Source organism: Babylonia areolata, chromosome 18 (assembly GCF_041734735.1).
Source record: "Babylonia areolata isolate BAREFJ2019XMU chromosome 18, ASM4173473v1, whole genome shotgun sequence".
Taxonomy (NCBI): Eukaryota; Metazoa; Mollusca; class Gastropoda; order Neogastropoda; family Buccinidae; genus Babylonia; species Babylonia areolata.
The window spans coordinates 36,317,583-36,331,905 of record NC_134893.1 but is presented as its reverse complement, the minus strand read 5'-3'; the positions used below and the strand labels follow the sequence as shown (position 1 = coordinate 36,331,905).

At 41.5% G+C, this 14,323-nt stretch overlaps 1 protein-coding gene across 1 annotated transcript in view; it reads right to left on the bottom strand.

Annotated features, from left to right (window-relative positions):
- LOC143292230 (myosin-IIIb-like) overlaps window positions 1–14,323 on the bottom strand; it is a 151,446-nt gene that overhangs the window by 110,099 nt on the left and 27,024 nt on the right. Inside the window, 1 exon segment of the mRNA XM_076602418.1 lies at window positions 13,653–13,798. Within this exon segment, the coding sequence (XP_076458533.1) occupies window positions 13,653–13,798 (146 nt within the window).

Sequence of the window (14,323 nt, the reverse complement as noted above, 5' to 3'; positions counted from 1 at the left end):
TTTCATCGTCATCGTCCAAATCAATGCAATTTAATGACCAATGACTTCATTTATGAAAATTAATCACGGTAATTTGTCAAAGGCGAGAATGTGAGGTTAAATAAAACAAGAATTAGATAGACAGGGAAAACAAAGAAAGAAAGAAAATTAGCAGAGAAAAAAAAAGAACGAAAGAAAGACGGAAATAATGATAATAAACAACAACAACAACCACAACAACACACACACACACACACACACAGAGGGGGGGGGGGAAGATGTACCTTACATGACCTTTTATATACGCACGTTAATTACCACCGGCGCATTTCCCTGCACAAACCTTCCGTAAATATCTGACAGGGACTATATTTAGACCGTGAGCATTCTGCCTGAACAATGGAAATCGTTGAGATCGTGATCAGGAGTGCCTTGTGCCGTACAGAACTTGCTGCTCCGGCCCACAGAATGCTGCATTTCTTGCATTATTTGCTGCGGAGGTCTGGTTTTTGTTGCTTTTCGAACCGACCGAACATTGTGTGAGGATAAGGATATCACGGACCATTTTGACTGCACACACACACACACACACACACACACACACGCGCACACACACACACACGCGCGCACACACACACACACACACACAACCCAACAGAACTCGACAAAACTATATCTCACGAAACTGGAGAAAAAATAAAATCATCATAATAATATTAAACTAACGAATGTCTAGTCATCGAAATATTCTTATTGATTTAAAAAAAATTCTCCAACTTCATTTTCGCGAGCTTTTATTCAAAGTACACGTTTTACCACATTGATCCATCACTATTATTGTGAGGCATTGAAATAACTTAAGCCACAGTCACCTCAGACCTATAAACTAACAAGAAAGAAAAAAAAAAGGTTAAACCTATATCATTGTTGACCCAAACACACTAATTCTAAACAACTCGGTTTCCGGAGTTGTCTTTCCTTCAGCTAATGTGAATGCGTAAGCAATGCCAGCCATAAATAGAGATGTTTCTTTTTCAAATTTCTACAAAGAATGGTATACATTACATGTACATTTATGTAAAGAGTTTCACACAAACTGTGAATGTGTTATAAATGGAAAGACATCTGGGCAAACAAAAAACAAAAACAAGATGAAGGAAATAGTATTTAATATGAAGAATCTAATTACGCCTCTCTTTTTTTTTTCTTTTTTTTTTCTTAATCGCAGGCGGTTGTTATTGTTTTTTGTAGGTTTTTTGTTGTTGTTGTTTTTGTTTTTTGTTTAAACAATCAATATATTATTGTGAAGCACAGGTATGAAGATTTCCATACAATATTAGGCTATTCAGTTCCTTTTCATTTCAATGAAAAAAAATTCGATCGTGTGTGTATGTGTGTGTGTGTCCCTCCCCCCTCTCTCTCTTTAGCGCGCGCTCGCTCGCTTGTGCTTTTCAGTTTATAGTAAAGACTGATTTATTCAAAGCAGAACAATTTTTAGTGACCTTTTCCACGCTCGATCTGAGCAACTTTTACACAGACTCTCTCTCTCTCTCTCTCTCTCTCTCTCTTCCTTATGATAAAACTGCTCGTGCCCTTTTGTTTAATCAATGGGGGAAGAAAATGTGCTGTGATCCGACACCTCATTTTGATTTATCACTGAATGTGCAACCAGGAAAATCCGAGCCTTCGGAAAATAATGAAAAATTGATTTAATCACATGAGCGTACAAAATTCTATGACGATCAGTTGCATGATCCCTATTGCACGGATGGAAATAATCAAGAATTATTTTTATTAAGTTGCATCAACATTTCTGCTCATGTTGTAGTATAAAATGTTAATGACTACGAAAGAATGGATATGAACAAAAATATCAAGGTCACAAATGTAACTAAAACAAAATGCAATAAAACAGTAAAAATAAATAAATAAAGTAAAGTAAAATGAAAATTGAATCATAATACAACAAATGATTCTCTAATATTCTCCGTATGAGGGAAAACAAGCACACCGTCCACCCAGATTGAATACGAACAATGGTAAAAAAAAAAAAAAAAAAATATATATATATAGTAGATAGATAGATAGATAGATAGATAGATAGTTCACACTCTCTTCGTGTCCTGGGCTCCGCTCCTTGCAGAAAGCACTCAGAACCCTTGCCTGAAGAAGCTGTTTTTACAGCGAAAAGTTGCTGCTTTTTTAGAATAAAAGTTTTAAAGACATGAAGAGCCTGCTGTTGTTGATATATATATATATATATATATATATATATATATATATATATCTGTGTGTGTGTATTTGTATTTGTATTTATATATATATATATATATGTGTGTGTGTGTGTGTGTGTGTGTGTGTGTGTGTTAAAAAGCCAGTACAATCATTCCTCTTTTAGAAGTTTTAACATTGGGTCAATGCAAACTGCGATCTCATTCAGGGAATAACTGAGCAGATAGCATAACACAGTTACCCATTTAACATACTGCCGTCCAGCTCAACCAAAAGAACCGGTGCCGGCATGGGTAAGTCCGTGTATCACACACTTGAAATGGAAGCCTACAATCTTTCTGCTGCTCAAGCGAACTACTTGAACTTTGGACTGAACACCTACGAGCCTAGTTCTCCCTTTCTCTCTCGATCCCTGTCTGTATGAGAGAGAGAGAGAGAGAGAGAGAGAGAGAGAGACAGAGACAGAGACAGAGAGACAAAGAGAGACAGACAGACATATACACAGAAAGAGAGAGATAGAAGGATATATATATATATATATACAGAGAGAGAGGAGGGAGAGAGAGAGACAGAGATACAGATAGAGAGAGAGAGGGGGAGATACAGATACAGAGACAGATACAGAGAGAGAGACACAGACAGGTACACAGACAGGTACACAGAGACAGACAGAGAGAGACAAACACACACAGAGATACGGATGCACAGAGACAGACAGACAGAGACAGAGACAGAGCAGGAAAGGAAAGGTCTTAAACGATTTCATAACGTTCAAAGTGGTCGTCAAGAGAGCCTCAGTCGATTCTTCGACCGTGCGTCCCCAGAGCTCGAGATGCAATCAGTCCGCCGTTTACCCCATGTTGCCGGAAGACTGTGAGGTGGGCCGGACATGTAGCCATGAAGAAGGGCAGGGACGACTGACTCCTCATTAGGCCTTGGCGCGTGTCTTGCAGGCTAGGTCTGTGCCATTGTTTGCCTTTCCTTCAAGTATTTCTCACTTTCCCTCTTCTTTCTTTCATTTCTTCCTTCTCTACTTTGATCCTTCCTTTCGAGCTTTAATTCTTGGACTTTTTTTTTTTTAACACGTTTGAATAATTCTTATTTCTCTGATATTGTATAAACATATTCTGGTGTAACTTGACAGCTGAATGTTACTCACAAAAGTCTCAAAAACCAGAGCCCCAGTCTCTCTCTCTCTCTCTCCTTTTCTTTTTCGGGAAGGCAATTCAACAGATTGTGATGAGATCTCCTGACATCAACAACACGCTTGACGGTTCAAAAGTAGATTCTGGAATCGACCGACCCACATTTGTAAAAACCTAACTTCAGCGTTCTATTCCTTATTTTCACTTGTATTCTAGGCGCTCGGTGTGCGTTTTCCTGACAGGTTAACTGCGTTTCAAACACGCTTACATCACAGCGTCAGAGAGAGAGAGAGAGAGAGAGAGATGGGGGGCGGGGGTGGAGAGGATATGTCGTCTGCTGTGACTGGAATGAATACCCCGTATTTAGCAGGAACACAGAGAAAACCATATCTCAACCAAACATGTATTTAGTATCCTATGTGTCGATGATACAATGAATGCTTCATAACGTATTCATTTCTTGTGTTCTCCGGTTCCAGATTTTGTTTGTTTGAAATTCCTGCGGAGGCTGTTCAGTCGATTTATTCAAACAGCCAGCATCAGCTCTAACTCAGCATTTTCAACCACCTAAAAAGAGTATTTGAAAACATTAACAGACAGCGTGAAAAGGAATGGTTTAGGACAGCAGAAGTCAAGTGAAAGAGGGCAAGACCCAAAATATGATCAGTAACTCCAAAAGACACTCAGCTTCAATTAAAGTCCGGCACAAGGGAAACAGAATGTGTTATTACAACCAATATATGTATATATATATACATGTGTGTGTGTGTGTGTGTGTGTGTGTGTGTGTGTGTGTGTCAACGTTAAAATGTATGACAGATGTATCTGCAGGTAGAAATTCAAACATGTAACATGAATTTCTCTGTAGTTGGCGTGGGGAACCACGGACACCGGAAGACTCTGTAGGAGATAAGTTTCTTCTTCTTTTTTAAATTTTTTTATCTACGTTTGGCAGTCAGGAGAAACACAATCTCTCTCTCCCTCTCTCTCTCTCTTCTGGTTTTGTTGAACTGTGTGAGTTATTCTGAGGAGGTGGGAGAGGGCGAGGGGTGATGGCCTCAAGACAGCCTTTAGAAAAAAATAATATGGAGAGAAAAAAAAAACTTTGTAAAGTAGCAAACATGAGCAGTAATATGTCCTCAATGCGGCTTTCCCGTGAGAAGTTCGCTTCCTGGATAAAATGTAGAAGACACAGGGTCAAATACATAAACCAGGAAAAAAAACCCACAATAGCAACAACAACAAACCGTACGTCATTATCAAAATTAGGGTCTAACCTAAATCAGAACAGCGTCCTACATTTCAGGACATCTACACTGCTGCAACAGCATACTTCCTCATTTCTCCATTCATCGACATATATACTGCTATAACAGCATACTTCTTCATTTCTCCATTCATCGACATCTATACTGCTATAACAGCATACTTCCTCATTTCTCCATTCATCGACATCTATACTGCTACAGCAGCATACTTCCTCATTTCTCCATTCATCGACATCTATACTGCTGCAACAGCATACTTCCTCCTTTCTCCATTCATCGACATCTATACTGCTACAGCAGCATACTTCCTATTTCTCCATTTATTGACATCTATACTGCTATAACAGCATATTTCCTCATTTCTCCATTCATCGACATCTATACTGCTGCAACAGCATACTTCCTCCTTTCTCCATTCATCGACATCTATACTGCTAAAACAACATACTTCATTTCTCCATTCATCGAAATCTATACTGCTACAGCAGCATACTTCCTATTTCTCCATTCGTCGACATCTATACTGCTGCAACAGCATACTTCCTCATTTCTCCATTTATCGACATCTATACTGCTATAACAGCATACTTCTTCATTTCTCCATTCATCAGCATCTATACTGCTATAACAGCATACTTCCTCATTTCTCCATTTATCGACATCTATACTGCTACAACAGCATACTTCCTATTTCTCTATTCATCGACATCTATACTGCTATAACAGCATACTTCCTCCTTTCTCCATTCATCGACACCTGCTCTTTCCCAAAGCAATGCAGATAATGGGTGGTGGGAGAGACAGAGAGAAAGGGAGAAAGAAGGAAAAAAAGGAAGAAAGAGAAAAAGAGAAAGAAAGAGCGAATGAACGAACGAACGAATGAACACCACGTCGTTTGCTTCAATGATCAACCCACACGTAGCCTACCTACCTTGATTACTGTGACACCATGGGTGGATGATGACTGCTTCAGATGATGAACTGAACAGGGATTACACAGACACAGTGAAAGTGCCCACCACGTAGAAGGGCCCACCAAAGCTCAAATACCAAACCGACTGGGAGAAATAAAGTGGGATGAAACAACAGAAAACATCAATACTAATCTCTACAGGTCGAGACCGTCGAGTCACTGACGTGGCGCTTGTTTGACGAGGGCCGAAAAAGTAAACAGACCCCTCCCCCTACTGCACTGCACTAGACAGTCAGTTGAGCTCAGTGCACGTGCATCACTATCACGTACCGTTGTCAGTGAATAATGGGAGGTGGGTGGAATGGGACGGGACACGCCCTAAACTCTCAGCAGCAGCAGCAGCGGATTTCTCTTACTGGTCGTCGTGAGAGTTTTGTTACCTGCCAGTTTCTTGTTTGTTTTGTGTGTGTGTGTGTGTGTGTGTGTGTGTGTGTGTGTGTGTGTGTGTGTGTGTGTGTGTGTGTGTGTGTGTGTGTGTGTGTGTGTGTGTGTGTGTGTGTGTGTGTGTGTGTTTTGTTTTTGTTTTGTTTTTTCAATAAAGAAACTCTAGACATGATTCGCGCACTTCTACAGACATTGCGTGACATTTGGAATGCATATACCCCGTAAATTGTGTGTGTGTGTGTGTGTGTGTGTGTGTGTGTGTGTGTGTGTGTGTGTGTGTGTGTGTGTGAATAAAGCAGTAGATAATATTATGTAACGCACACATGGAAACAGCACGAGACAGCGAGAGAGCAAATGAAAGAGAGACAGAGATGGAGGCAGAGAGAGAAACAGACAGAGACAGTGAAAGCGAGAGAGCGAGCGAGCGAGCGAGAGAGAGAGAGAGAGAGGCAGATTAAGAATGAGAAAAATGATGAGAGCAATTCATGTGATTTTATCAAACCAGTATCACCATGGATTCCACACTACTTTTTGATGAAAAGGGAAATCAAACATGTAAAAGCAATCGTCAACCGGTTACAACGAATTAATGAAAAAAACAACGCCTGCCAGGGTGTGCGTAAAAGATGAACGCGCAGATGCATGTGTACGACCGCATCTACGTAACGATTCTGCGCTGCATAAAGGATGTACACCTACATTTCATTTCGTCATTATCGTATTGCCATGATGCGTCACTGCTCAATTTTAAGTTCGGTTACACACGCATGGACTCATACGTGGTGTAATAATAATAAGAAGAAGAAGGATGATAATGATATCATCATCATCATCTTTATAACGTGCATCTGTTACCGCCCTAAGCTCAGGGCGCTTTACATGAAAGAAAAGGTTAGAGTTGCACGAACCACTCCCATGACCACTCTCTCTTTCTCTCTACCCTCCCCTCTCCCCCCTCCGGCCACCTTCTCTTATTCCTCAAACATGCAAAGTGAGCTGGCAGGCTAGACATGGGGCGGTGTTGGAGAAGTAAGAAACGGAGAGTGCTTACAGATAGGTTCTGAAAAGACGAGGTTTTTTTTTGTTTGTTTTTTCTCTCTCTCTTCTCTCTTTCTTTCTTTTTTTCTCTCTATTTTTTTTTTTTTTCTCTCTTCTCTTTCTTTTTTTTTCTCTTCTCTCTTTTTTTTATATTTTTTTTTAGTGAAGACAGAGACGGAGTCAGATGAATGAATATGATGTGGAAGTCTGTTCCAGATATGAGGAGCAGCAAAGAAGAATGAGCGTTCACCATTGGCTCTTGTACTGACAAACGAGGATTTTTTTTTTTTCAGAATGCAACGGTCAGAGGAGTAGCAGGGAATTCAAATAGGACAGTAAGCACTGATGAGGTCGGAAAGATACAGGTAGGTCCACTGGAGTGGAAAGCCTGAACTTGACGAACCCTTCTGGTAATAAGAAGAGATGCACCATCAGTGCGCAACAACCTCACTCATCTGTTCGCAACGCCAGTAATATCTACGAATCAATCAATGACCAAATTCATGAAGTGATCGGAGCAACTATTAGCGCGCGCGCGCGCACACACACACACACACACACACACACATTACACTATTTTGTGTTGTAATTTTTAGTAGATGTTGGGGTTTAATAGCAAGCATGGCACCTTTTTATTCCACGACACCACTACATGATGGAAGCAATTAAGAAAAAATCATTTCATCTACCGATGCACAAACACACACACACACACGCGCGCGCGCGCGCGCATATATATATATATATATATATATATATAGATAGATATATCACACACACACACACACACACGTATATGTGTGTGTGTGTGTGTGTGTGTGTGTGTGTGTGTGTGTGGGAATGCCTCGAATGTGAACATTCATGATGTAAACTGGTGTGATCGAACACACTATACAACCTTATATCTTGTTGCTCTGCTAAATGTACCGCCCAGTTCGTGTTTTTGCGTGGAGAAAAAATAAACTGTAATTATGTTAAACAAAAGAATGCCCGCCATCGTTTGTGTTTATTGATTTTTTAAACTTTATTTTAAAATATCATATATATATATATATATATATATATATATATATATATATGTTTTTGTTTCCAGCGTTTGTGTCAAACATAGTCCCTTTTACAGACACTTGTAAAAAAACAACCAGATCAAACACTCTTGATTGGTTTTTAAGTTCAAAAAAGAAGAAAGAAGAGAGAGAGAGAGTGGGGGGTGGGGGGCGGAGGGGGGGGGGGGAGAAGGAAAGAAAGAAAGAAAGGAAAGAGAGGAAAGGAACAATTCTTAACTCTACAAGCGATTTTCACAAACGGCTAATGTGACAACATCGTGGTACAACACAGACTGAGAAGAATGGTTTATTTTCATTTCCCCCTCCCCTACATACACACACCCTCTCCACACACCCCTTCCTTTGAATAAACATTGTGAGAAAGCCTGTGTCCTTTTATCTTAACTCTTTTTTTTTATTGAACAATTTTTCTCACGTTTGATGAACGTCTGACTCTTCACAGAACAATCGGCATTGAACGTCCCCCTCCTGTGTCACCGAGACCATGTCACTGTGAAACACATTTATCTATTTATCTTGACACAGTCAGCAAACATTAATATGGCTTAATATCACTGGCTGTTTGTAACTATGATGGCAGCAAAGATAGTGCCATGTTTCAAGTTGTGTAGTCTGCGCCTGTTTGTGTGTGTGTTGTGTGTGTGTGTGTGTGTGTGTGTGTGTGTGTGTGTGTGCGCGCGCGCGTGCGCGTGTGCCGTGGGTCCCACTGCATTTGTCAATGTCAATGTGTGTGTCCTTAGTTATGTGTCAACAGTCTTCAGCAAACCACCAGAGATAGATTTGGAGACAGCAAGGACCGAGTAACACAAAATGTCGACAAACCAGTCATTTAGCACGAACCGTTCAATGCAAGGATGTGTAACATGGAGCTGACAGGAGCGGGAAATGTGAGGGCGTTGGAAGGAAGGAAGGTTCTAGCAGGTCTTCTGTTCCAAAGTCCCATCAGATGCACTGATGAAGTTAACGTAGCTTGAAATAAGCTTTTGGATGCACGCCCATGAGTCAGTTGTTTTATTATTTTTAATCGATTTCCCACCACATGCCTTGCCATTTGATAACAGTCGCAACTAGCTATTTGCTTTGGGACTTCCCTTCCTCCCTAACTGCTGCACTAATTCAGAAGCACTATAATGGATCAGGAGCCAGTTGCATTGCTTGGTTCTAACGCTTTGACAGTTACACGTGACTAAATGCCTACGTTGACCGAACAACGCCATTGGTCAGTTCCATACTACACACAGTAGCGGGTTACGACCATACTAGGCTCTTCCGTCCGAGCAGTGCAACTGGCTCCAGATCACCGAATCCACATGTGACTTGACAAGAGAAGTCAATGTGACTTTTGTTTCAAGCCAGGTCACAAGGCACACTGACATGTATGTATACACACCGTCAGTGGACGATGACCTGTTACTGTTGCTTCGATTTTTGTTGTTGACTAGGTCATGAGCAAACCAAAAGAAGAAAAACAAAACAAAAACAAACAAAACAAAAAAAAGTAAATGGCAAATAACAAGACGTTACGGTCAGTTTGAATTTTGTTCTTGACAAGGTCAAAAAAAAAAAAAAAAAAAAAAGATGTAAAAGATCAGCGACCAGTCGCTTTTGTTCATAGCTGCAAAGAAAGAAAGCAAACAAACAAGTAGAAACAAAATTATTTGTGCCAATTTTTTAAGTACTTCAACTAAATTTGACGGAATCTGACACAGATGTGTGCAGCACCATTCAAGATCTCAAAATTCATAGGCCAAGGTTACATTATAAAAGCAGGTTTTGTTTTTGCATGTGTGTTTGATAAGGACGTTGAGACAGACAAATTTACAGATATCATAAACATTTCTCCAAAGTGACGGAGATTCTGACCAAAAGTCATGGCTATTAACTCTCTCCATACGAACGACGAAAGAGACGACGTTAACAGCGTTTCATCCCAATGACCATCATCAAAATATTGCAAGAGGAAGGCTCTTATACTGAAGAGGTGAATGTTGACAAAGAATACCACAGTTCTGACGACGGAAGCCAAAGGTTGGGTCATTCAGACACCCACTGGACATCCGAGGGGTCTGTGTAGAGGAGAAGAGAGGACTGGCCGTACTGAGTGAGTTACATGAGATGTTTTACACGCATTACCAAAAATAAAATAAAATAAATGTACACTATTGTTATTAAAAGCAGCTGTGACTAGATTTAAGTGACTGACTGACTACTTACTTGACTGAGATAAACTGACAGAGCGATGATGGAATGACTGACTAATTGACAATGTGACAAATATATACAGACTACATAGTACGTTTTTACTATCTTTTCACATGATTTTCAGTCATCTGGGAGGTTTCATATCCCATATCCCCAACAATAATGATGTAAAACAATAACAGGTGTGCATGCAGGCACACGTGCACAAGCACACACAAACACACTCGTGCAAATAAACTCAAATCAAGTAACATTTCTTTTTATGTACAGAGAGAACCATCATTCTGTACCATACATCAATAATGATAAATAACAGTTTTCAAAGGCGTTAACTGCAGCTGAAACCACTGTGTTAATGTCACGCAATACACATTACACAGGCCATATTTCAAAAATAGCGGAAGATCCACCGTAAGGTGAAAAATAAACAAATGAAAAACTACCATCAGGTGGAAATCCAACCGCAGTGTGTCCAAACGCAATAGAATCTCTTTCATGCATTGCTCTCTTTGTCGTGATGACAACATGCCAGTCTTAAAAAAATGGGGGTTCGCAAACATTTGAGGCTGCAGATTCTATATTGACCAAAAGGAGGCAGCCAGTTTAAGCATTGTCTGCTCCAGGGCCAGACTAAACACTTCCACTGTTTTGTTAGAGTCGTTGTGTCCAACATCCCTGCTGCTGCAGTGGGGAGATGGTTTCTAACCTTAGACACAGTGCACTCTTAAACCCCGTATGGGAGAAGACGTCTAACCTTAGACACAGTGCACTCTTAAACCCCGTATGGAAGAGGACATCAAACCTTAGACACAGTGCACTGTTAAACCTCGTATGGGAGAGGACATCTAACCTTAGACACAGTGTACTCTTAAACCCCGTATGGGAGAAGACGTCTAACCTTAGACACAGTGCACTCTTAAACCCCGTATGGGAGAACACGTCTAACCTTAGACACGGTGCACTCTTAAACCTCGTATGGAAGAGGACATCTAACCTTAGACACAGTGCACTCTTAAACCCCGTATGGAAGAGGACATCTAACCTTAGACACAGTGCACTGTTAACTCTCTCCATACGAACGGCGAAAGAGACGACGTTAACAGCGTTTCATCCCAATTACCATCATCAAAATATTGCAAGCGGAACGCTCTTATACTGAAGAGGTGAACGTTGACAACGAATACCACAGTTCCGACGACGGAAGCTAAAGGTTGGGTCATTCAGACACCCACTGGACATCCGAGGGGTCTGTGTAGAGGAGAAGAGAGGACTGGCCGTACTGAGTGAGTTAAACCTCGTATGAGAGAGGACATCTAACCTTAGACACAGTGCACTCTTAAACCCCGTATGGAAGAGGACATCAAACCTTAGACACAGTGCACTGTTAAACCTCGTATGGGAGAGGACATCTAACCTTAGACACAGTGTACTCTTAAACCTCGTATGGAAGAGGACATCTAAACTTAGACACAGTGCACTGTTAAACCTCGTATGGAAGAGGACATCCAACCTTAGACACAGTGCACTCTTAAACCCCGTATGGAAGAGGACATCTAACCTTAGACACAGTGCACTGTTAAACCTCGTATGGAAGAGGACATCTAACCTTAGACACTGTGCACTGTTAAACCTCGTATGGAAGAGGACATCTAACCTTAGACACAGTGCACTCTTAACCCCGTATGGAAGAGGACATCTAACCTTAGACACTGTGCACTGTTAAACCTCGTATGGAAGAGGACATCTAACCTTAGACACTGTGCACTGTTAAACCTCGTATGGGAGAGGACATCTAACCTTAGACACTGTGCACTGTTAAACCCCGTATTCTACTCTATCGTACGTTGAAATAGGAACTGAATTACTATTTTGTATTAAGTCAAGTCAAGCCAAGTCAAGATTCTATTTCATGATGGTAAACTGAATAAGCAAGAATTGTTTGTTGTTGGTTTTTTGTTTTTGTTGTTGGTGTTTTGTTTTTTTTACATCAAGCCATCAATAAATAAAATAAAAAAAGAAAAATATACAGGAGAGAGAGAGAGACAGAGAGAGAAGAAACAAGCAGATGAAAAGCAACAACGACAACAAATGGAAGAGAGCATCTCATCTGACAATTAATGTTAAAGCAATACAGACGAGAAATAATTATAAAATATACTTGTAAAGCATTTATAACAAGAAACGTTATACAGGAACAAAGACAAGAAACAACCGACAACAATTAAACAGAGGTTGGTATCGCTAATAATGCTTTTTCTTCTTCTTGTTCTTCTTCTTTTTCTTTGCATTGAGCACTTCGCTTCGGAACAAGTTGCAAGAGCTAAAACATGCACCGCAAGTTATACTCTGCATATATGGACACTAAATTAAGACGAGCACTTATACTTACAAACCAAATACTAATGAATACATCATACACAAACATTAGTACGCACTCTCTCTCTCTCTCTCTCTCTTATAAATACTAACATACGTGGAATCCAGTACACATTAAAAATATATGCACACACATACACACACCAACATGCACACAAACACATTACGTACACATCACATAACAAATACTAAACACACACACATTTGTATGTATGAACAATATCAAACACAAAGAAATAAAGGGACACACACACACGCACACACACGCACACACACACACACACACACACACACACACACACACACACACATGCACACAGAACACAAATTCACACACACACACACACACACACAAAAAACAACAACAAAAAAACAAAAACAAAAATAAACGCACACCTGTACGCATGCAACATTCTCTCTCTCTCTCTCTCTCTCTCTCTCTCTCTCTCTCTGTCTGTCTGTCTGTCTGTCAGTGACAATCTCAATATTGACTATAACGATTGTGTCATATGATTGTACATTGAAAAAACAAAACATTGCCATGGTCTCCATGTCTGTGGCTTCGCGTCGCGCTTACTGATGTTTGTCGTGTCGCATTGCTGAATGGGCTGAACAGCTTAATAGCAATAAAATTCGTTCGTTTGTTCGTTCTGTCTGTCTGTCTGTCCCTCTCTCTCTCTCTCACTCACACACACACAAATAAACGCATACCTGTACGCATGCAACACACTCTCTCTCTCTCTCTCTCTCTCCTTGAGCCACTGAAACTGAAACTGCTCTCTCTCTCTCTCTCCCTCTCTCTCACACACACACACAACAACAACAACAACAACAACAACAACAACAACATACAACACAACACAGCACCAACACAACACTCCTCTCCACCACTCTTCCTGCCACACAGAGAAAAGGACAACCAGATCCCAACTAACTAATAAAACCCACCACCATACCACCACCACACCACCAAACAGAAGAGATTTACCTGGGGATTCTGAAGAGTGCCCTGCGGGGGTCCACGTCGGAGTGCGGGGGTTTGCCCTCAGCCAGCTCTATGGCCGTGGCTCCCAGCGACCACACGTCGCACCGCACATCGTAGCTGTAGTCGAGCTGCTGCTCGCACGCTATCACCTGTCGATAAACAGCACCCACACCCCCACCATCCCCCATCACGCTTACTCTGTTGTGTGCAGTCCATGAGAAGAATCGGGAGGCGGGGGCGTGGGGGGTGGGTGGGTGGGTGGGGGGGTGGGGGCAGAGGTGGGGGAGTGATAAGACAGTTAACTGTTCTGTCGAGCTGCTGTTCGCACGCTGTCGCCTGTCAATATCAGCATCCCCCCCACCCACCCCCTCGTCCCCTCCACCCCCCAAATCAGCTTTGTGCAGCCCATGGGAAGAATCTGGGGGAGGGGGTGGGGTGCGGGAAGGGGGCAGGGGGGGGGGGCGGGGATAAGACAGTAAACTGTTCTGTCGAGCTGCTGCTCGCAAACTATCACCTGTCAATAATCAGCACTCCCCAACCCCCCATCACCACATCAGCCAACTCAGGTGTATGCAGCCCATGAGAAGAATCGGGGTGGGGGGCGGGGGGGATGAGTTTCAGTTTCAGTTACTCAAGGAGGCGTCACTGCGTTCGGACAAATCCATGTATACACT